Genomic DNA, 19,598 nt, shown 5'->3' on the forward strand with positions numbered 1-19,598 from the left:
TCATAATGATGATTTCGTTATACTCTTTGCTAGCTTTTGCATGACTTCCGGAAAAAGCTGATGTTCTTTCTCTTGGATTTTTGCATGCAGTGATGCTTCGTCATCTTCTTCATCTACCGTCACTGGGGACTGTGCAATTATCTTGCCGTGGTCAATCTCCTCCTGAATTTTTATGTTTCAGTGCATATAACTACGAACTGGGTGCGTATCGTTAGGTACCTGCAGCCTCCGTGACAGCCTATCTTTAGGGTAAACGACTGGCAAGCACGATCTTTAATTGCGCTGCGCAGCAGTTAGTAGCGTTAGCAGAGCATTGCGTTGCGTTTGCCTTATGCCCCGCCCATCACATCGTCCATCTTCGGCCCTGATCGTCTAATGAGGTGCGAAACTTGCCTCGCAGGATCACACTATCTCTAGTATTTCTTCTGTACGGAGTATCAATACACGCTTACGTACAGAGATACATCGAACGATTGCACACGAAGTCTCAGAAATGGAAAATAATAGTGTTTTATTTGTATATAGCAAACAAATCGAAACTTTTGTAATTTATTGCAGTATCTTAAGTGCATTAAATACTATGTATAAATACAAATATATGTTCTATGTAGTTTTTCAATTACAAATCTACGTCTTCTAACGACCAGGTCCTTGTTTTTACCCCTTTAAACTTTTATTTTGGAACTTTTCAGCTTCATTTGTGTTTTCTAATGTTGTTCTGTTCTTGTTGAAATCTTCTACAATTCTGCTTCATTTTTAGGATTTTCATTTTCTTCGTTTTTTTTTTGCACTTTCTACGTTGCTACTTTTTCTCCCTTTTGTTCTTTGAACCTTCCTAGAAGTCAACTCTATCACGTTATTGTAATATAAACACGATACACGACCTCAGTGATGTTTTGATGGATGGGCGTGGTTTAGTGATCACAGCTAGCCTAAGATATGCCCCGTTTGGCCTATCGACCTTCTGCAGGCACTTATTCGGTTGCGGGTACCTGCGACCGCCCCCTCCTGCGAACTAATTCCGATTATGTAATGGATACATTTTCTTTTTGTTTTCACAAGAGCGTGAGTACTTGATCACATCTAAGCCTTCTTTCTGCTTTTTCATAAGAATATAATATTATAAATAATTGATACGCACATCTACGAAGTGTACCGAGCAGCCTGTCACTTTCACCCCAAATTTAAGCGCTTCACGTACTGCATGCCCACCTGTAAACAAGATATTACTCTAAGAGGACGAATTTCAAAATAATTCGAATTTAATTCAAATAGAACTTGACAAGATATCTTTGTAGTATGATTTCTTTGAAAATCTTCCGAAGAAGCGAATGAAGATTTTGATACGAAGAACGTGGAAACCTTTAAAAGAAGGCAACAATGAAGGATGGATATTGATTATTCTATTTCGCCAATCTCGCACAAAACTGTTCGAAAGTACTCTCATGTAACCCGCAAGACAGATGAGCTGAACGCCTCTATCACGAAGCGCCTGAAAATCGAATGATTAACCGAATTTTCTTTTAACAATAATCTGCACTAATCCACTTTCTCACCTCAGTAATTTTTGCTTCTCCCTCTTCTCTGATCTGAGTATGTGGAATACACAAACTTTCAACTCCCATTTCACCAGCCACCTTTAGACCTTTCGCAGCAGGTTTATTCGAAATAACCACTACCACCTTTTGAAAGACAGAACAATACAAGACTCAATAAGTTAAACTGATGAGACTCAGAACATAACCTAGCCCGTCATCAAAAAATATTTTTTAAGTAATGCGAGCGAAACTTCACCTCACAGTAACTGGCGGGAGTCTGAGAACTTTCGATGAGCTTTTTCATGTTGCTTCCAGACCCTGATATGAGAATACCTACCTGAAACAATGTCTAATCTATGGGATAAAACCGATTAAGTCCGATAATGAATGTGTACAAGCCATTAAAGTACAGTAAGGGCTCAGATTTTCTTGTGGTGCGCCGCCTCGCTGCAGGCCACATTAGGCTGCCCGCAGAGCAGGCTTCTACTGCTTACTATTCACTATTGTGAGGTCCACGGATCTTCCTTACTATAGGGATCACAGCCGCTTAGTCGCGAGGCTACGTGGCGCGTCCCCGGATGGCGGATAGGGGGCAAATCGCGGACCAAAAGCGACCTTGTGCCAGCCCAGAGACGCAGGTGGATTCAGAGGATGGACTCCCTGAGTCTTTTTGCTAAGCCAGGACTGACTCATGACATCCTTGTATCCGGCATGTCGGTCCGGCCAAAAGCCTGCAATCAAGTGACTGGGAGGTGAAAGGAAGGCGGTTTGGAGTCGACTCCAACAAATAAGCTCCACATGTCCACTACGGGAGAACGGAAGTTCTCCCAAAAACTCATGGGACTAGAGGCTTGCAACCTGCCCATGTGTTTCAAATTTTTATGCAAAACACAGTAATAGAAAAGAGTCTCCTGATTCCGAAGGAAAGCCTGGTACGGTAGCGCCAGGAAGGACGGGGTTGCAGGAGTCATATAGGCTACCGAAACGGAAAAGGACTAGGATGACGATCTGTACTTATAACGCACGTACGCTTGCATCGGAAGCGGTCATCGAAGATCTGATGATGCAAGCCAAGAAGATCAAGTACGACGTCATCGGACTGATCGAGACGGAACGACGTCACCTTCTCAACGCCGTATATGAATTTGGAGAAGAACTGTTCCTAGGAAGATGCGACAGTAGAGGTGTTGGTGGAGTTAGCGTCCTCGTCAACACGTGTATGGCAAAGATCATCGACTCTTTCGAACAACTTACGCCCCGAATTGGACGTCTGTGGATCAGAAGATGTGGTCCAACGTCAGCTTCGACTATCTTCGTCGCTTACGCTCCAACATCAAGCTACGAAGAGGAAGTTGAAGCTCTTTGGAGAAGTTCTACCGAGAAGATCATGTCTTCTACAAGGTCATAACTGGCGATTTCAACGCCAAAGTTGGCCCAAGAAGAACGCCGGAGGAACTTCACATCGGGATTCACGGCCTACAATGGAATGACCAGGGGGAGAGGCTCTCCTAGTTCATCATGACGACTAGGACCATCCATGGGAACTCGCGATTCCAGAAACTCTCTTCTCTACGCTGGAAGTGGGAGTCACCCGGTGGAGGTTACCGCAATGAAATAGACCACATCATCGTCAATAAAAGGTTCTGCCTGACGGACGTCGCTGTTGTACCAAAGTTCTATACGGGATCGGACCATCGCCTCTTCCGAGGAAGATTTTCCTTCACAAGGAGAGAAAAGAAGGCCGCCAAGTTTAGGGAGAAAAATCCCAGAACTATCATCAGCTGGGATCTCTTCGCTACGCTAGCCGGCATTTGGGAAGATTCCGCAATGGGTAACATCGACCAGGAAAATGACCGGCTCGTTGAACACCTTCACGACTGCGCGAAGAAGGCTGAGAGTTTTAAAACCATCAAGAGACGCCTGTCTCTTGAAACTCTTGAGCTAATACACCAGCGTGGAGCAGCACGAGCCGCAGGGAACCAAGAGCTCACGTCCGAGCTCGCAAAGCTTTGCAGAGAGGCGATAAAGGAAGACCTTAAAGAGAGAAGAGCAGAAGTGCTGGCTGAAACTGCAGAGGCGGGAAAGGCATCTGCTATGCCCGTCGAGACTTCGCCAGTCACAAGACAAGGATGACTGCTCTCCGCAACCCGAAGGGAACAACAATTGCATCGAGAAGGGGAATGGAGAAAATCATCTACGACTTCTACTCTGATCTCTTCGACAGCCATGTCCACTTGCCTCCTCACCATCTGGGGGAAGACGAACATTTCATTGCAGAGGTGCTCCCGTCCGAAATACGACATGCTATCATGTCGGTAAAAAATCGAACGGCACCCGGTCCCGACAGAATAAGACCAGAACAATTGAAGCCAGAAGACTTCCGCCAGTACACCCTGGCGAGGCTCTCTACAAGTTACCTTGTAGGTTTCTCGGAATGCAAGGTTCCTCAACAGTGGAAGACCAGGAAGACCGTGTTGTTTTACAAAAAGGGAGATCCACATAACATTGGCAACTATCATCCAATCTGCTTACTGTCCGTCATCTACAAGCTCTTTACAAGAGTGATCCTTAATAGGATTGAAAAAGTCTTGGATGAAGGACAGCCATGCGAGCAAGCAGAGTTTCGAAAAGGATTCAGCACGATTGACCACATTCACACTGTTTCGAAGCTCATCGAGGTATCACGAGAGTACAAGATGCCGCTCTGTCTCACCTTCACCGACTTGAAGAAGGCCTTTTACTCAGTTGAGACGGAAGCGGTCGTGGAAGCCTTGGACAACCAAGGCGTCCCTACTCAGTACATAAAGGTACTTCGAGAGTTGTACAGTAACTTCACGACCGGAATTTCGCCATTCTACAAGAACATCATCATTGACGTGAAGAGGGGTCCGACAGGGTGATACAATTTCACCCAAAATATTCACAGCCACCCTCGAAAACGCAATGCGAAAGTTGGAATGGGACGACATGGTTGATGGTTGATGATCGGCAGCTACACCATTTGCGCTTTGCTGATGACATCGTACTGATAACACCTAGCATCAGCCAAGCGGAAGGAATGCTGATCGAATTCGACGAAACATGTGGATGCGTCGGTTTTCAGCTGAATCTACAAAAGACGATGTTCATACGGAACGGATGGGTTTCGGATGCCCCATTCACGCTCAACGCAACGAACATATCCGAATGCACCAGCTACGTTTATCTGGGTCGAGAACTGAACATGATGAACGACCTGACCCCCGAGCTGGGCAGAAGGAGACGAGCGGCTTAGGGAGCGTAAAAGAGCATCGAGGATGTAGTGAAGAAGACCACGAACACCCGACTCCGTGCTCACCTCTTCAACACCACCCTACTTCCTGCTTTGACCTATGCTTTGGAAATCTGGGCATTTCGCAAGCAGGAAGAAAACGCGGTGAGCGTCATTGAACGCGCAATTGAGAGAGTGATGCTAGGAGTATCCGTTTCACGCATGTGAGGGACGGGATTCGAAGTTCTCTCCTACGTCAGCGATCGAAGATTAGAGACGCCGCCGCGTTTGCCAAGGAAAGTAAAATAAGGTGGGCCGGACACGTGATGCGCTTTAACGACAACCGTTGGACCAGAGCCGTGAGCGACTGGGTTCCCCGCGATATTAAGCGCACTACAGGAAGACCGCCGACCCGATGGTCAGATTTCTTCACGAATTCCTTTAAAGAAAATTATGATGCTCTTCGTGTCCCACGCGAAAGGAGGAACCACTGGGCTACTCTGGCACACGATCGCGACAAATGGAAGAATTACTGGCGCCCGCTCGACCAGTTCGAAGATCAACGGGAGTCAAGGTGAACAAGGTGATCAAGGTGATTGTGAGGTCGTGCAAAGTGATGTTCATGCTTAATTTTCTGCTGCTTCTTCAATGTCGTTCTTCTCATAAGCACAGTTTCACTTTCTATACGCTATTGCTCCTTTTCAAATTTATTGCTACGTTGCTCATATTAAATTTGTCTCTTCTACAAACTCCACTTGTTTTCTCTTCATGTCTGCATATCAGCTTCTTTCGTCTCTTCAGAGTCGTTCTTTACGTAAATGTAGTTCTACTTTCGATATATTACTGCTCTTAACTCAAGTTTATTGCCACGTTGCTTAGATTTAACAAGTATGTTTCTTCCATACATGCGATAGTCGGAACTGGTGCTCCGACTGGTTCCATTTGTGGACAATAGGGAAGGGAACCCTTTTCACTTTTGGACAGTTGGCGGAGGGACACTCATCGCTTGCGCTGCACCCCATGAGTTAGACCACCTTCACCTGAGGAGAGTCCGGCGCCTCCCTATCACAGCTATGGTTCCTTCTATAAACTCCAGTTGTTTTCTTTTGACGGCTTTACGTTTTTATCTTCTCTCGTTTCTTCAGAGTCGTTGCTTACATCAGTCTAACTTTACTTCCGATATGCTATTGCTCTTTTTTCAAGTTCTCACATCTACGTTGCCTACATTTGAAGGACATATTTCTTCTAAAAACTTCTGTTGTTTTCTTTTCTAAGGTGACATTTCTATCATCTGTCGTCTCTACATAAGTTGATGTAAGCGGAAGTGATGTGTGGTCTGCCGCGACGCGGCCGCCGGAACAAAATCTGCGCTCGTACTGTGTTCTGGTGGCTTGTTGAATATGTTGATACTAATCATTCTGAGGAAGATGACATCACCTTTACTTTTGACTTGGGTGTCGTAGTATATTTGAGGACAGCAAAGGCAGCTTCCATTTTGGTGAAACTAATAAGAGACTCTAGAAAAGAACTGTTCATTACATTCTGATGTACGACGAATATGAGGAGTGTAAAATGCAGAACACAAAATCCCTCTATGTTCTTTCTCAACATAACATGTTTTTCTGACGTCGATCTATTACGTGTGGTTCATAGCAGAGCAAAAAGTGATAATAAATGGAAAGCGTATTCCTCAAATTGTTGGTGAAGTGAACCCACGCTTTCTTTTGACGACTTTTCCTATGCGATATGAGCACTCGCCTATCTTCATGAGACGATGTTCAAGTTCTATAGCATGAGACGGAGCAACTACAAGAACCATTCCAATGCCACTGAAAACGAAAACTCTCTTAGCTTGAAGCTAAATTTGAAGGAACACGGAACAGTGTAACAATACATGGAACTTTCAAAATTGAAATATTTCAAATTAATGGTGGAATCTTTTCTACACATAAATCCTACAATTTAAGAGACAACTCAAAAAGTACCAATTAAACGTTCGCAACATGGCGCTAGGAGCAACAGGTCCCATAGCTGCCAACCAGTTGAAGATTTCTGGTTTTGGCCACGAACTCGCGTCCACCTGAAAAAAAAACAAGTGTCAACATATCTTGGTGTAGGAGATAGAATTTTTTTTTTATCTGAATAGTAATTCACCTCGAGAGCTAAATTCCCCTTACTGTCGAGAACTCTCACTGCATTTTCCTCTATCCCACCTCCAGTAATGTGAGCACATCCTTTTACGAGACCGTCTACCAACAAGGGAAGCACAGAACGAACATAAAGTCGAGTAGGTGCAAGCAGGATCTGACCTCAAACGTACCAGTCATATTGCTCAAACATAACGATTAGAAACGAATACATTAAACTTAAACGTTACAAGAATCCAAGAAAAACTGTCATTTCAAAAATCGAATCGATGCACTACCGTTTGTAACTGTTTTTTAAATTCCAGTTCAACAATTTCTTTATTAACTTAAGAAGTAAGCGGACTGATGGGGTAAGAACAACAATTATCAAGAAAGGTGTTGAAGAAAGTGCCTAGACAAGAAGATGAAAAGCTCAATGTTTTGACCGCACAAGAAAAGAGCTAGCATTGCTTGGTCCTGGCATGTTTGCCAGTATGTTAATGGTGCCAAACACCTATTTATCATCGTTAATTTTTTCCAAAGACGACCCTACTATTTCAGCGACACTTTTTGCCCCTCAGATCTAAGATGACACAAGAAGATGTAGAATTCAGAAGATTTCATTGTTGGCACAACAATGGACAAAAAAAGGAGGAATATTGCTAATTAATATCCAACATAAAAAAACAAGGACTCTACAATTAGCTTAACTATTTGATTATGTATATATAATTACATAAGATTAGTACCAAATATATATAATCAGCCCGCCGACTAAGTTAAGTATTTAGTTAAGTATAGTTAGTTATTTAGTAGTTAGTATTTAGTTAAGTTAAATATACCATAAGTCCTTTGTGAATCCCACGGAGTCTTCTCCATATAGGACACATTATTGATTTCGAATATCTTCCGAATCAATGAGAAACCATTCGAGTGCACACCTGACGAGGTGAGGCCAATGAGCCAGTCACCTTCACAAATACTGAAAATGTAACGCCGCGGAATGTATACTGCGTTCATTCTCAGCACTATTAATTAAGCCGTGGTTGTAAATATTTTGACAGTATCTTCGTGAGAAATCGAAGTGTTTCTCAGCACAAAACTGCGCAAATTACAATCTATCTCGCAAGCGTCAAATATGCTATGCAGGAGGGAAAACGTCCTGTTCTCCATAGAAGACATCCAAGTAATTATGTGATTTTTTTTTGGATGAATTTATATGAAGAACTGAATTTGCAAAGCGACCAGTGTGCAATGTGAGCTTGAACAAACCTTTCTGTAACAGGCAGCAGTGGCCATTCTGGCTCTCTAACTGCTACCGCACACCCAGCTAGGTCCCACTGCGTCGGGCCATAAACACCAGGCATTTCAGCTGTTTCTCCTCCTATAGCAGTATAAATTCTCTCGTGAATGCTGGACGACAACTAATTGGCATGAATTCAACCTCTGATTTCAAACTAAGAATATGTTTTGTTTGTAGCTATTCACTCACCCACCAAACTACAACCAGACTCTACACATGCATCCGCAATAGACGCCACAACCTTTCGTGCTCGAGCTCTGTTCAGGTGTCCACTTACAAAGTAATCGACAAAGGCTATTGGCACAGCACAGTGGCACAGTACATCGTTAACGCACATTCCAACAACATCATGACCTATTCCGGAATAGTCGTTCATAATATCGGCGATCTGAACCCAATGTAATTTTGTAGAAGAGCAAACAGAAACTTCTAGTAATCTACGGTGAAAAGAACTCCCAGAATATGTCAAAGATTCTAAAATTCATTTGGTTAGGTAGCAGACTAGACCACTTTCAACTTAAAGTAGGTGATTCCTAGTTAGTTAGGAAGGATCCCTTGCCATGTATTCATAAATGGTTCTTAGCTGCTGTTTGTGATTCACCCTAAATCAATTTCCTCTCTAAAAAATACAATATGAAACCATTCAGTTGATTAGAATGAAACTTAATATACTTGTGACTATGAAAAAAAAAAAATTTTTTTTTTTTTATCCCCCCTTTTGGTAAAACGAAATGTGGTGGGGTGGTGTTTTTTTTTTTGAACAAAAAAGGAAGAGGGGGGGGGTGGTCCCCCCGGCGGCCTCCCCAGGGGGGGGGGGGGGAAAAATATTTTATATTTTCTTCTCCGAAGAAGGGGAAGCCATAAAAAGAAAAAACACTTTTTAATTTCCCCCCCTTTTTGGCAAAAGTCCGAAATTGGCCCCCTGAGTAGGTGGGGTGTTAGCGAAGTCTCCCAACTGAGAAGGAGTTCGACACATCTGACATTCCGAATTACTAGTTTCCTTCTTTGCAGTCCTCCACAACGGTTTACCGCCTCATAGTGGCGTGGAGGTGACTCTGGACGTCCAACAGCGATATACAGCGGAGGTTCGTCCTCCAGCAGGTCTCCCAAGCTGAGAAGGAGTTCGACACATCTGACATTCCGACTTCTCGGAATCGGAAGCCTAGCTAAGAGTAAACCACTGCTTAGATTCACCACCGTCTTGGCAAAAGTCGCAAATTGGCTCCCTGATCCATATAGGTTGGGCGACGACTTGTGGTGAAAACTAAGCTCGCCGTGGCAGGGCTGCTTAGTTCAGGGAAAAGTCTCTTTGCCACTCCAGCATATTCACTGCCTCAGTACCCTGCACACTGGGCCCTGCCGTCTCAGACGTCGGAGGTATGGCGATCGGTGAGAGGCGATCAAATCTCAGTTTGCTCAGGTTGTCATTGATTCTGGACCAAGGCAACACACGCACGACTAGCCATGGAGACTGTCTCAGGCTGTGTACTTACAACGCGAGAACAGTGTCCACAGACGCTGACCTGCATGCCCTTCTCGGAGCTGCAGAGCGTATCAAATTTCACGTGATTGCTCTGCAGGAGACCAAGTGCAAAAGGAGCGACGCACGATGGATGAATGACGGTACACTCTCATTCGTGGAGAGAGGGAAATGTAGGCGGTGTTGGTTTTGTTGTGCACCCATCTGTCGCCCATCTTGTCGATTCTCACGAGATCCTGTCACCTCGTCTGGCCATTGTTCGCTTCCGCCCTCTGCACCAAAAACCCATCGGTATTATCAATTGCTACTCACCAACATCAGCAGCTGATGAATCCGAATTGGACGCGTTTTACGAGGAGCTGGAGGAAGTAATCTGCAACGAGAAATTCTTCTATAAATTCGTTGTCGGAGACTTCAACGCAAAAGTAGGGAATGCTACAGAAGAGGAATATAGGATCGGAAGATTTGGACTAGGGGACCGGAGTGAAAATGGCAATCGTCTCGCCGGGCTGTTGTCCGCCGCTCGTCTCTTTCATGAGAACTCTCTTTTCATGAAGGAAGATCATCGTCCAATGGCGGGACTCGTGCGGAGGTCGATCGACTATGTGGTCGATCTTCGCACGAGTATTTTAGCAGCGCACATAACATCCTACCTTCAGAAAGAAAGGATCCTAGACCAGTGGAAGAACCATTCTTATTCAAGAAAGGTGACCGGAGGGACCTTCGGAACTACCGTCCGATATGCTTGCTGAACGTGTTATACAAGGTATTCACCAAGATCATCCTCACGCGCATATCTAGGACGCTGGATGAAGCCTAGCCTTAAGAACAAGAAGAACAAGCTGGATTCCGTCAGGGGTTCAGCTGCTTGGGCCACATCCACACCGTTTCGAGGGTCATAGAGGTTGGCCGGGAATACCGCCCGCCCCTTGTTCTAACGTTCGTCGACTATGAGAAAGCCTTCGACAGTGTAGAAACGAATGCAGTACTGTCAGCGCTGGTCGATCAAGGTGTGGACGCTTCGTATAAGAGGACATTAGCCAATTGCTACGATCGATGCACCACGAAGATACAGCTTTTCCACCGCTCTATCACCATACCCATTGGAAGGGGGTACGACAAGCTATACCGCCGAAGCTGTTCACGGCTGCATTGCAATGGATAATGAAATCATGAAGAAAGGGACATACGTGTTGATGGAAGATCCTCTCGAACCTTCGCTTCGCGGACGACATCGTTCTCTTTTCGAGCAGTACCAATGAAGCAGAAACGATGCTCAACGAATTGAACGAAGCAGGGAAGAGAATAGGATTGCGAATAAACAGAAAGAAAACACAGTTTATGAAGAACGCCTACTGCGAGGGCGGAGGAGTACAACTTGAAGGCTCCCAAATCGTTGAAACTTCGTCATACGTATACCTTGGACGTTCTATGAACATGGAAAACTACTTGAGGGAAGAACTGAATAGAAGAATGAGAGCAGCATGGGCAGCATTCGCAGCCACCAGGGAAGCTATGGACCAACTGACGGACCAAGATCTTCGTGCCCATTTGTTCGACTCGATAACTCTTCCAGCGCTCTGTTACGCAGCGGAGACGTGGACAGACACCACTGCCACGTCTAGGAAGCTACTTACTACTCACAGAGCACTTGAAAGATTCTGAAGTTTAACCGGCGCACACAACACCTAGACGGTCTTCGTAGCTCCGACTTAAGAGGAATGTCCCGTCTTCGCAACCCAGCGGAATATGTATCGGAAGCAAAACATGGATGGGCCGGTCACATCATGAGAAGAATCGACGATAGATGGACTAAAAGAACGCTAGAGTGAATCCCAAGAGATGCTAAACGCCCTCGATTGAAACCGCCAACGAGATGGGATGACGTGTTCGCTACACGGGTGGACCAACCGAGAACTCAGCTGGATACGGCTCAAGAACGTCAACGTCACCCACGAAACTTGAGAACATCTTGAATGACAATGGCAAGGGAGCGAGGCCCGCACGTCCAGTTAAGACGGGCCGTCTAAGTATCTAAGTAAGTTCTTTGCACTATATATTGTGCTTGGGCTCGTGCCCTAATGAATTGTGGTTCAATGGTAGAATAATTTATTAGCTGACAAATGAAGACCGTGTGCTCTATAGTAATATGTTCATAACAAACAAAAATTCTGCAACTTTCTAATATTTTCTACATTTCTTTATTAAAATATCGGGAGTTTGTCAGCCAGCATTTAATCAGCCAGAAAAATTGAAGTAATAAAGTTAATGATTTAACAAATATTCAAGATTTCCGAAGAAAATTTCACAATTCAAATATGTTACGGTCCAACGCCCACCTCAATTTTCGTTCCAACTCCATCAATGCCGATGACTATCTGGGATCCGCTAGCAAAACCGGCTGCTGCAATATCAATAACAGCACCGAAGCCACCGATCTAAGTGAAAGCGGGATCTGTTCCAAGCAAAGAAAATTCAACGAAAAAGAATAATTCTCTTCGAATTTTTGAGAAAGCCCAAAGGCAGAATGTTACCTGTTCTGCGCCTTTTTTCAGTGTAGATTTCACAAGGCCTTTGATATCTTCAACGAAAGCATTCCCCTCATCAATATCGACGCCAGAATCGGTATATGTCAGAGATTTGGAAATTCTGAGCGAATAAGTGTTCAGAATGGATAAATGTTCGGAAAAGAAGGGCTTCATGTAAATGTTATCGCCAAAGGGAGAACAATAGGTATTATTCAATTCAATTTAATAAACAAGGAACATATATAAGGATTCGTTCTTGTGCCTTCGTGAAACAGTCTGGAAGCTTACTGAAAAATTATGTGAAATATTCAAATGGAGAGTTTAGGCGGCATGCAAACACTGATACCCACCCATTTCTTATCACACCTATATCTTTGCGGAAGAACTTCCCGTCGAACTTCACTTCTTCACACATTTTTATGGCTCTCTGGCGTGCTTCTGCTGCTGTGACACCGAGCGAAGTCACGCAAAGAATACGACCACCATTGGTTACAACTGAAAAAGAATGTGTTTCTTCTGTAGATCGTGATAAATTAAAATAAGCGTTTGTTCTCACTCTTTCCGCACGATTTCTTTGTGCCAGCGTGGAATATTACTGTGTCTTCGGTGTCATTTGGGATTTCTAAAAGTAATCAGGTGTCTTAATTTAGGCAATTTTTCAGCCAACTGCTGCAGAGCCAGTAGGACGCAATCAGTAACTGAGAGAGGTTAGCAAAGCAACATTTGGGTGCTTTCTTGACCAAGTAATGGAGACACACATGGTAGTATGAGCGCAGACGTACAAAAATCATAAGATAGAATATGGTAGATACCTATAGGAGTTCCCTTATCGCTACCATATGGATAATTGTTGCTAGCAAGAACGATTCCACAAGCTTGTCGATCGTCCCATTCGATCTCCTGTTGGGAAAGTGTCCCATCTGTGCATGCCAAACAAATCGAGTATAAGTCTGATTTGAGCAGTCTCATTACGATCTGAAACAGACGTTAATCCGCGGGTACTGTTTCAAGAGAATAAAAGGCATAAAGTTAAGCATTAGCCCTTGCAGGAGCAGCAGCAGCAGTTATAATCGATTTCGCACAATGTTCAACTTTAACATTAATGGAGCTTCAAGGACACTTTACCTCAGTTTCAGGGTCGCCAAATCGACAGTTATATTCCAAAAGTTTTGGCCCATCTGCTGTTACCATGAATCCTGCGTAGATGACTCCTAAACCACATGATCATTTCATCGGTTGCTTTCCCCTTAACTGACCCTTCCCTAATTTCTTGAAAGAAGATTGTACGGCTACAATTATAGGTCGCAGTCACTGGTGGTGGTATTACTTCTGATAGGTACTGACTCTAGGGTAAAGTGTAGTGGGGGAAGGGTACTCCCCTTATTTCTGGAAGTAATAACTAAATCAGTCGGGACCCTGAGACCTAAGCATTGGTCTGAGAGGGTCTATAACATATAAGCTAAAGTCACTAAGAGAAAAAGTAGAGCGTCCAGAAATAAGGGGGCCACTGAGTGCCCCCTTTAGCTACATTTTCCCCTGACTATGAGTGGGTAACCACCATTGTCCTATCCACAACCAACATAAACCAAACATTCTGCTGAAGGTAGTGTCGTAGAAAGAGCTGCCATTATAATCAAGTTCATTTAGCAGCGTATGATATCAGACAGATAGTACAGTCTGGTGGAGTGGATTTAGTCCCCCTGCGACTGTATTTTCGGTCAATGGTTTGAAGCCGCCTTAGAACCAACCAAGCTTTTCATCGTTTTGAGTTTGGTAAATTGGTACCAGCATCGTCAGCGAGAATAAAAACACTGTCTTGATACATCGGCTAAACCCCGCAAGTCATCTTATAGGCAGGTAAACATCAAACGATCCTGAATTGTAGCGACTGCGTTAAAACATCCCAAGCGGATTGACTGACGCTAGGTACTTTATCCTTTAGTACAAAAGGCCTTTAAGCGGCAGCAGACTGCGGGCCAAAACGCCCTGCAGTCTGCTGCCGCTTAAAGGCATCACCCCACGAATCTGGGGTGGTACGGGTTTCAAGCGGGTAATGCTTATACGGGGTCGTAGATTGTGGTGAAAAGGGTGATTCGATTCATCTCTCCCTGTATCAGTGTAAACGGACGACCCCGGAACGCTGTTTCTTACGACGTCTTCTGTTGTAATGCGCAATCATTGCGCCCCGCCCCGCCTGCGAATCGTCGAAAACCCATTCGGATGGCCCAGCTGAAACCCATACACTTCAGATTCGTGGAGTGATGCCTTTAAGTGTCAGGTCTCGAAGTGGCTAGTGAAGTGAAATGAATGTGATCGAAGAGGGACCATCACTTGCAAATGTACTGCGAAGATAAGTAAGGTCTTGCCTGATCGCAGCAGGTAGCTCACCGTACTACCTCTGGCGCACGCACAATTCCACCGCTATTCTTTGATCCGAGCAAGCTACTTCCTTCCCTTGACATTTTTCGAATAAGCTCCATCTACAGTACTTTCTCAAGCAAACATCTCAGAATAGCTAGACAGGTCTTCAGAGACGGTTACGTTTCCCGCACAGGCAATACATCCGACCAAACGGTGAAGTGCAAGACTCACCTCTATAGGTGACCCCACGTTTACGTAAGGAAGTGATTGTATGCTCTAAAATCCTATCAATCTCTCGATTCACTGCATCAGGGACAGTTACTGGTCCAACCACACCCATTCCACCTGAAAAGAAACTGTATGAATGAGATATTCAATAGAATGCTTGCTAGCGAAGAATACCCCTAACCCATTGACGACAGTGCACGTTTTTGCGTGTTTGGCACGTGGGACAGACACGTTTTATGGCACCGCGCAGCCGCGGCTCAACGTTTAGCGGCGTTGTCCCACGGTTGCTATTTTTTCCCTGTGTACAAATTTTTGCCTTTTTACATCATTCATCTTGTGTTTGTTGCTAATCGCGTTGTTATAGGACTTTTTTTACCCTCATTCATTCTGCTTACATACAGTTAAAGGCATCACCCCACGAATCTGAGGTGGTGCAGATTTCAGGTGGAGTATTCGTATATAGGATGGGAGACTACGGAGAGGGGGGTGGTTCCGTCCATTTCTTCCTAATTGCCGTAAAAAACGGCCCGGAAGATACGGCTTCATTCGTTTTGGCGCACCATTTTGTACAAGAGGTTCGACTGAAGCGCACCAGTCTTGTGCGGCGCCGCATCTTCCGGGCCGTTTTTTACGGCAATTAACAAGAAATGGACGGAATCACCTCCCTCTCCGTAGTCTCTCATCCCGTATACGAATACTCCACCTGAAATCTACACCACCTCAGATTCGTGGGGTGATGCCTTTAAGTGAGTTTTAGCAGCCAAAGATGGTCGAATCTGAGTTAAACGATTTAGAGAACAGTTTTAAAAGAATACTCTATGGATCTGATGAAGAAACTACAGAAAATGGTTCTATCTTCAGTTATGCGTTAGTGCTGCTTGCGGATAAGGGAGTAAGATTCGAGAAGTAGTGAGAGATTGTCGGTGTCAGATAGTGAGAGCGAGCAGACGAATGGTTAAGCGACGCAGGAAATCATGATGACTGGAAATTTTCTCATCAATTTGGTCCACATAATCAGTCACGTAGCTGTCACAAACCAATCGATTTTTACTTGGTACTTACTTACTTTTTACTTTTATTTTTACTTGGACAAGGAAGTGTTGTCAGTAATTGTTAAGAAACGAGTAAACAAAACAAGGAAAAGGATCCTAAATTTGATGACACATATGCCGTTGAGATCAAAAACCTTATTGGATTGTTTGTAGGGGATGAAAAAGCTAATTTTGCGTTGGATATTTCTAAAGAATGCACAAAAAGTGTAATTTGCAACTAACGCTTGAATTTGTTTCTTGTTTTCGAAATATAGAAACCTTTTTCGATCCCCATGCTGTGCGTGATATTACTCGCAGATAATAAACCAGTTAAGTGCAAAAAACTTCTAAAAAAATTGGGAAGCCACGGAAAGTAACCGTTGGAAAACGTTGAGGCGCATTGTCCCACGCGACCGAAAAAGCGCGGCTCACCGGTTAGCCGCGCTGTCGTCAAAAGGCTAATGTATTCATAAATACTAGAATCGTTGTTAACATTGTGCAGTGAACATACTAATTTCAGTGTTATTTTGCTCTTGTGTAGGACCATAGCATGCTAATCAAACGTGCAATTAAACATACCAGTGTTGGGTCCCTTATCGTCCTCTAGCAGTCTTTTATGATCGCGTATGAGCGGCATGCGAGCCACTGTGGAACCATCAGTAAAGCATAATGCCTGGAAATAAAAATACTGTCTAAACTCAGTGAACTTTCATCCCATGTTCGTCACAGAGTAATAAAAAGTTGAAGCATGGGAGGTCAAGCTTATGTTTACTCGAACGTACGCGGTGCTTGGTTGATCGGAAGAGAAGAGACGTCTGCCTTGCCTGTACCTTCTCTGTGTGGACGCAGTCCACACAAAGAAAATGCAAAAAAACTTTTTCGAGCGCATCCCGGCCATCCGCGCGAACATTAGCGATTATATGCCTACTCTTCAGTGGTTTATGTCCTCACCGAAACTTCGTATCCATGCAGCCGCTCCTCAAGCAGAATTCGGGAGCTGCTCGAACCGAACTCACCCTGAATTTGAGTGTTGTATACTGCTTCAACGTATTTTAGTGTTATTTCTTTTGTTTTTTAAAATACTTTGTAAGACATTTTGCAAGTACCAGTACTTTAAAGAAGAAAATCTGCCGTCAATCAGATGTACAGTATTGTGTTATGCGTAGGTCTATGCAAAACTATATGCCCCTTTTGAGAATCGGTTAATCGTATCGCAAAACTCAGATCATTAATTAGCAGAGAAAGACCAGCAACGCGAGCCCTACTACCAGCGCTTCGAAATGAAGTGTCCGGAGCGCAATGTAGTTGTCAAATTTCACCAGTCGAAAGTAGTCGATGAAAGTACAATCAAGCATTTCTAAAAGTAGATGTTAGCGTCGCACGTTTCCCGATGCGTTGCGTTCTCGATTTTGAGATTTTTCTTGATTTTGAGCGCTCGCACATATTAAGGTACCACTGCGAATTTGTACACCTATATTGTGGGCTTCTGCTTTTTCATCACTCCCATTTTCTTACAAAGAAACCACTTTAGTTTTAGATCGAAATATCCCTTTGGAATGCTATTGTAGGTATCTTCTCCATCATCTTCTGCAACTACGGTGCGACGGAACACTTCCTAAAGGTGATTTTTAGAGGTTCTTAGATCTACCTGAGATGCTTCTTCTTTCTCTACGTCTCTATGCTCAACTGCAAGTGGCTGAACAAATCATACCGCCAGCATCTGTTCAGCAGCCGTTGCAGCCGCTTCTTTCTCCTCAGCGACGACAACGCCTTTTCCCGCGGCAAGACCATCGGCTTTCACCACAATTCCGTCCCAGTTGCACCTAAGGGATAGGAGTACTCCTGGGACTTGTTCTTGCAACTATTCCGATCAAAACTCACTTTTCTATGAATGCTTTGGCGTTATAGGTATCATCAAATTGTGCAAATTTGGCTGTAGGTAGATCGTTGTCTCTCATGAATGTTTTCGAGAAGATCTTTGATGCCTGCATAAGTAGCAGGGATATCAAAATCGGGATGGAAACGTCGACAAAAAATGTCGCCCTGACCAATTATCATGGCTCTAAAGTACCTCCAACAATGCTCCTGCTTTTGTAGGGCCAAAAACTGGAACGCGACCATTAATTTTGTCCACGAAACCATCTGCTAGGGGTACTTCTGGACCTACTACAATTAGTGACACACTTTCTCGGCAACAGAATGCAACGATATCGTCTGCGACATTGACATCCATGTCTAAACGGAGGTTGTGTAAAGTTCATTTCAGATAGTTGATAAATGGCAACCTCATTCACATGAATACCGTAGTTTTGCACGAAACATAAAATCTAATCACTACTGGGAAGAAGGGGAAATTTTGCCTGGAGCAGGGAAATTGGCGCCATTGCCTGGAGCTATCCACACTTTCTTAACCATCTTGGATTTTGCGAGCCGCCAAGCTATAGCATGTTCTCGCCCGCCGCTGCCAACTACTAACACAGACGTCATCTGAAGCTAACATTATAGGAGGACGAAGGTTTAGATCGAATAGAAGGCACAAATAAATGAATAATTAAATCTGAAATAGATAAACAAACAAGTGAATGGCACAAATCCTTTTCGAAAAGTGCCTCATTGAAGGTGCCTATCGATTCTTTTGACTGTGCAGGAGAAAGATAGAGAAAGATACGTGACTTTTAAAATGAGAACACGAATTTGGAGAAGACTCTAGATAATAAGGAAAATGTTTAATAATGTCAGAAACAGAGCGTGCGAAGTATGTTACGTATGAATTTCTTGATGAATTCAAAAAGAAATTTTGTGACAACGGGGGAAGTAGGTAGGGGAGGCAGGCTGCCCTGTATTTCTAGAGCAGTGGAGGCAACCCCACCTACATTTATCTTTAATCGATATCAAATTTCCTGCCTGACAACTTAGTTGATCAGAAATTCAGGTTAAAATCAAAAACGTGTTCTTTGTACGAGTACTATCATTGAAGGCTACCTATACTTGTTGTAAAATATGTTATTTACACCAAAAAGTTCTAAAGAAGGTCTTCGCTCTCTCCACATCGCAGCGAATTGCACCAGAAGGAGAAACACTGCCTTCACTGTTTCCTTTTTTCTTGAACATAAGAATTAACGAGGAGGCAAATTTCTTAGAAACGGAAACAAGAGAAAATATTCGAAGGTTCGAATAAAATAATATGTTGCATGCACGAGCATTTATTCAAATATTCGAAGAAATCAACATGTAGCATGTGCGAGTATTAAGGCACTCAAATGGATGGGACGAAAAAATACTACTCGAGTCTTTGTATTAACGATCGATTGACCAATTTGGTTTGCACTTTAATTAAAGGGAATCTAATGAGGACAGAACATATTTTAGTTCTAAAATAATTATTCTTAGTTTTCCTTTAGTTGCATGTATTTTATTACTGTTGGTGCTTTTTCAAGTCCACTGAATAGATGAATGAACGAACATTTTAGTAAGCGAACAAAACAGAACGATGTGACTTGTCGATCACGCAATGATCTTTCTGCATGCTATTTCAAAACGAAGTAGCTATGTTGAAGAGATTGCTGTCGTTGATAGCTCAAGCATATGAAAAATAAGAAAAAGAAAGGGAGGCTGGCATTCTGCAAGAAATTGGAGGAACTTGCTAGAACAATCGATACCACGGGAAGAAATAGTGGTAGATCAAATGTGCTGACATACAGAGAAACTAAGCAGGTTTCACACCCTCCATACAATGTCACGCAAATAGTGTTT

The 19,598-nt window shown here is 43.7% G+C and overlaps 7 protein-coding genes across 9 annotated transcripts; 5 read left to right on the plus strand and 2 right to left on the minus strand.

Moving 5' to 3' along the window:
* On the minus strand, positions 1–2,231 carry RB195_001548 (uncharacterized protein; the record flags this gene model as incomplete). Of its 2 annotated transcripts, XM_064198387.1 has the most annotated exons (6): positions 1–162; positions 1,142–1,212; positions 1,363–1,492; positions 1,557–1,682; positions 1,795–1,875; positions 2,154–2,231. In XM_064198387.1, 6 exons carry the CDS (start codon positions 2,229–2,231, stop codon positions 1–3), a joined length of 648 nt encoding a protein of 215 aa, XP_064054268.1. The 2 variants fall into 2 exon arrangements, with proteins under 2 accessions (XP_064054268.1, XP_064054269.1); XM_064198388.1 differs by lacking the exon at positions 2,154–2,231 and having other exon boundaries at positions 1,795–1,842.
* Positions 2,232–2,538: 307 nt separating this feature from the next.
* RB195_001549 (uncharacterized protein) lies at positions 2,539–2,946 on the plus strand (the record flags this gene model as incomplete). The annotated part of the gene is made up of 1 exon (XM_013453678.2): positions 2,539–2,946. One exon carries the CDS (start codon positions 2,539–2,541, stop codon positions 2,944–2,946), a length of 408 nt encoding a protein of 135 aa, XP_013309132.2.
* A 110-nt stretch (positions 2,947–3,056) lies between these two features.
* RB195_001550 (uncharacterized protein) lies at positions 3,057–3,671 on the plus strand (the record flags this gene model as incomplete). The annotated part of the gene is made up of 1 exon (XM_064198389.1): positions 3,057–3,671. The coding sequence occupies one exon, from the start codon at positions 3,057–3,059 to the stop codon at positions 3,669–3,671; it is 615 nt and encodes a 204-aa protein (XP_064054270.1).
* A 47-nt stretch (positions 3,672–3,718) lies between these two features.
* Positions 3,719–4,438, plus strand: RB195_001551 (uncharacterized protein; the record flags this gene model as incomplete). The annotated part of the gene is made up of 1 exon (XM_064198390.1): positions 3,719–4,438. One exon carries the CDS (start codon positions 3,719–3,721, stop codon positions 4,436–4,438), a length of 720 nt encoding a protein of 239 aa, XP_064054271.1.
* A 74-nt stretch (positions 4,439–4,512) lies between these two features.
* RB195_001552 (uncharacterized protein) lies at positions 4,513–4,812 on the plus strand (the record flags this gene model as incomplete). Its single annotated transcript, XM_064198391.1, has 1 exon — positions 4,513–4,812. One exon carries the CDS (start codon positions 4,513–4,515, stop codon positions 4,810–4,812), a length of 300 nt encoding a protein of 99 aa, XP_064054272.1.
* On the minus strand, positions 4,531–18,332 carry RB195_001553 (uncharacterized protein; the record flags this gene model as incomplete). Of its 2 annotated transcripts, none has more annotated exons than XM_064198392.1 (21): positions 4,531–4,647; positions 6,226–6,305; positions 6,505–6,617; positions 6,774–6,868; positions 6,943–7,097; positions 7,757–7,896; positions 8,187–8,298; positions 8,407–8,605; positions 12,037–12,135; positions 12,232–12,346; positions 12,576–12,720; positions 12,782–12,847; positions 13,038–13,200; positions 13,351–13,436; positions 14,818–14,931; positions 16,425–16,518; positions 16,797–16,862; positions 17,557–17,668; positions 17,727–17,830; positions 17,917–18,080; positions 18,206–18,332. In XM_064198392.1, the coding sequence occupies 21 exons, from the start codon at positions 18,330–18,332 to the stop codon at positions 4,531–4,533; spliced, it is 2,466 nt and encodes an 821-aa protein (XP_064054273.1). The 2 variants fall into 2 exon arrangements, with proteins under 2 accessions (XP_064054273.1, XP_064054274.1); XM_064198393.1 differs by lacking the exon at positions 4,531–4,647 and having other exon boundaries at positions 6,202–6,305; positions 17,917–17,951; positions 18,030–18,080.
* On the plus strand, positions 11,129–11,362 carry RB195_001554 (uncharacterized protein; the record flags this gene model as incomplete). The annotated part of the gene is made up of 1 exon (XM_064198394.1): positions 11,129–11,362. The coding sequence occupies one exon, from the start codon at positions 11,129–11,131 to the stop codon at positions 11,360–11,362; it is 234 nt and encodes a 77-aa protein (XP_064054275.1).
* Positions 18,333–19,598: the final 1,266 nt, after the last annotated feature.

This window comes from Necator americanus, chromosome IV, assembly GCF_031761385.1.
Source record: "Necator americanus strain Aroian chromosome IV, whole genome shotgun sequence".
NCBI lineage: Eukaryota > Metazoa > Nematoda > Chromadorea > Rhabditida > Ancylostomatidae > Necator > Necator americanus.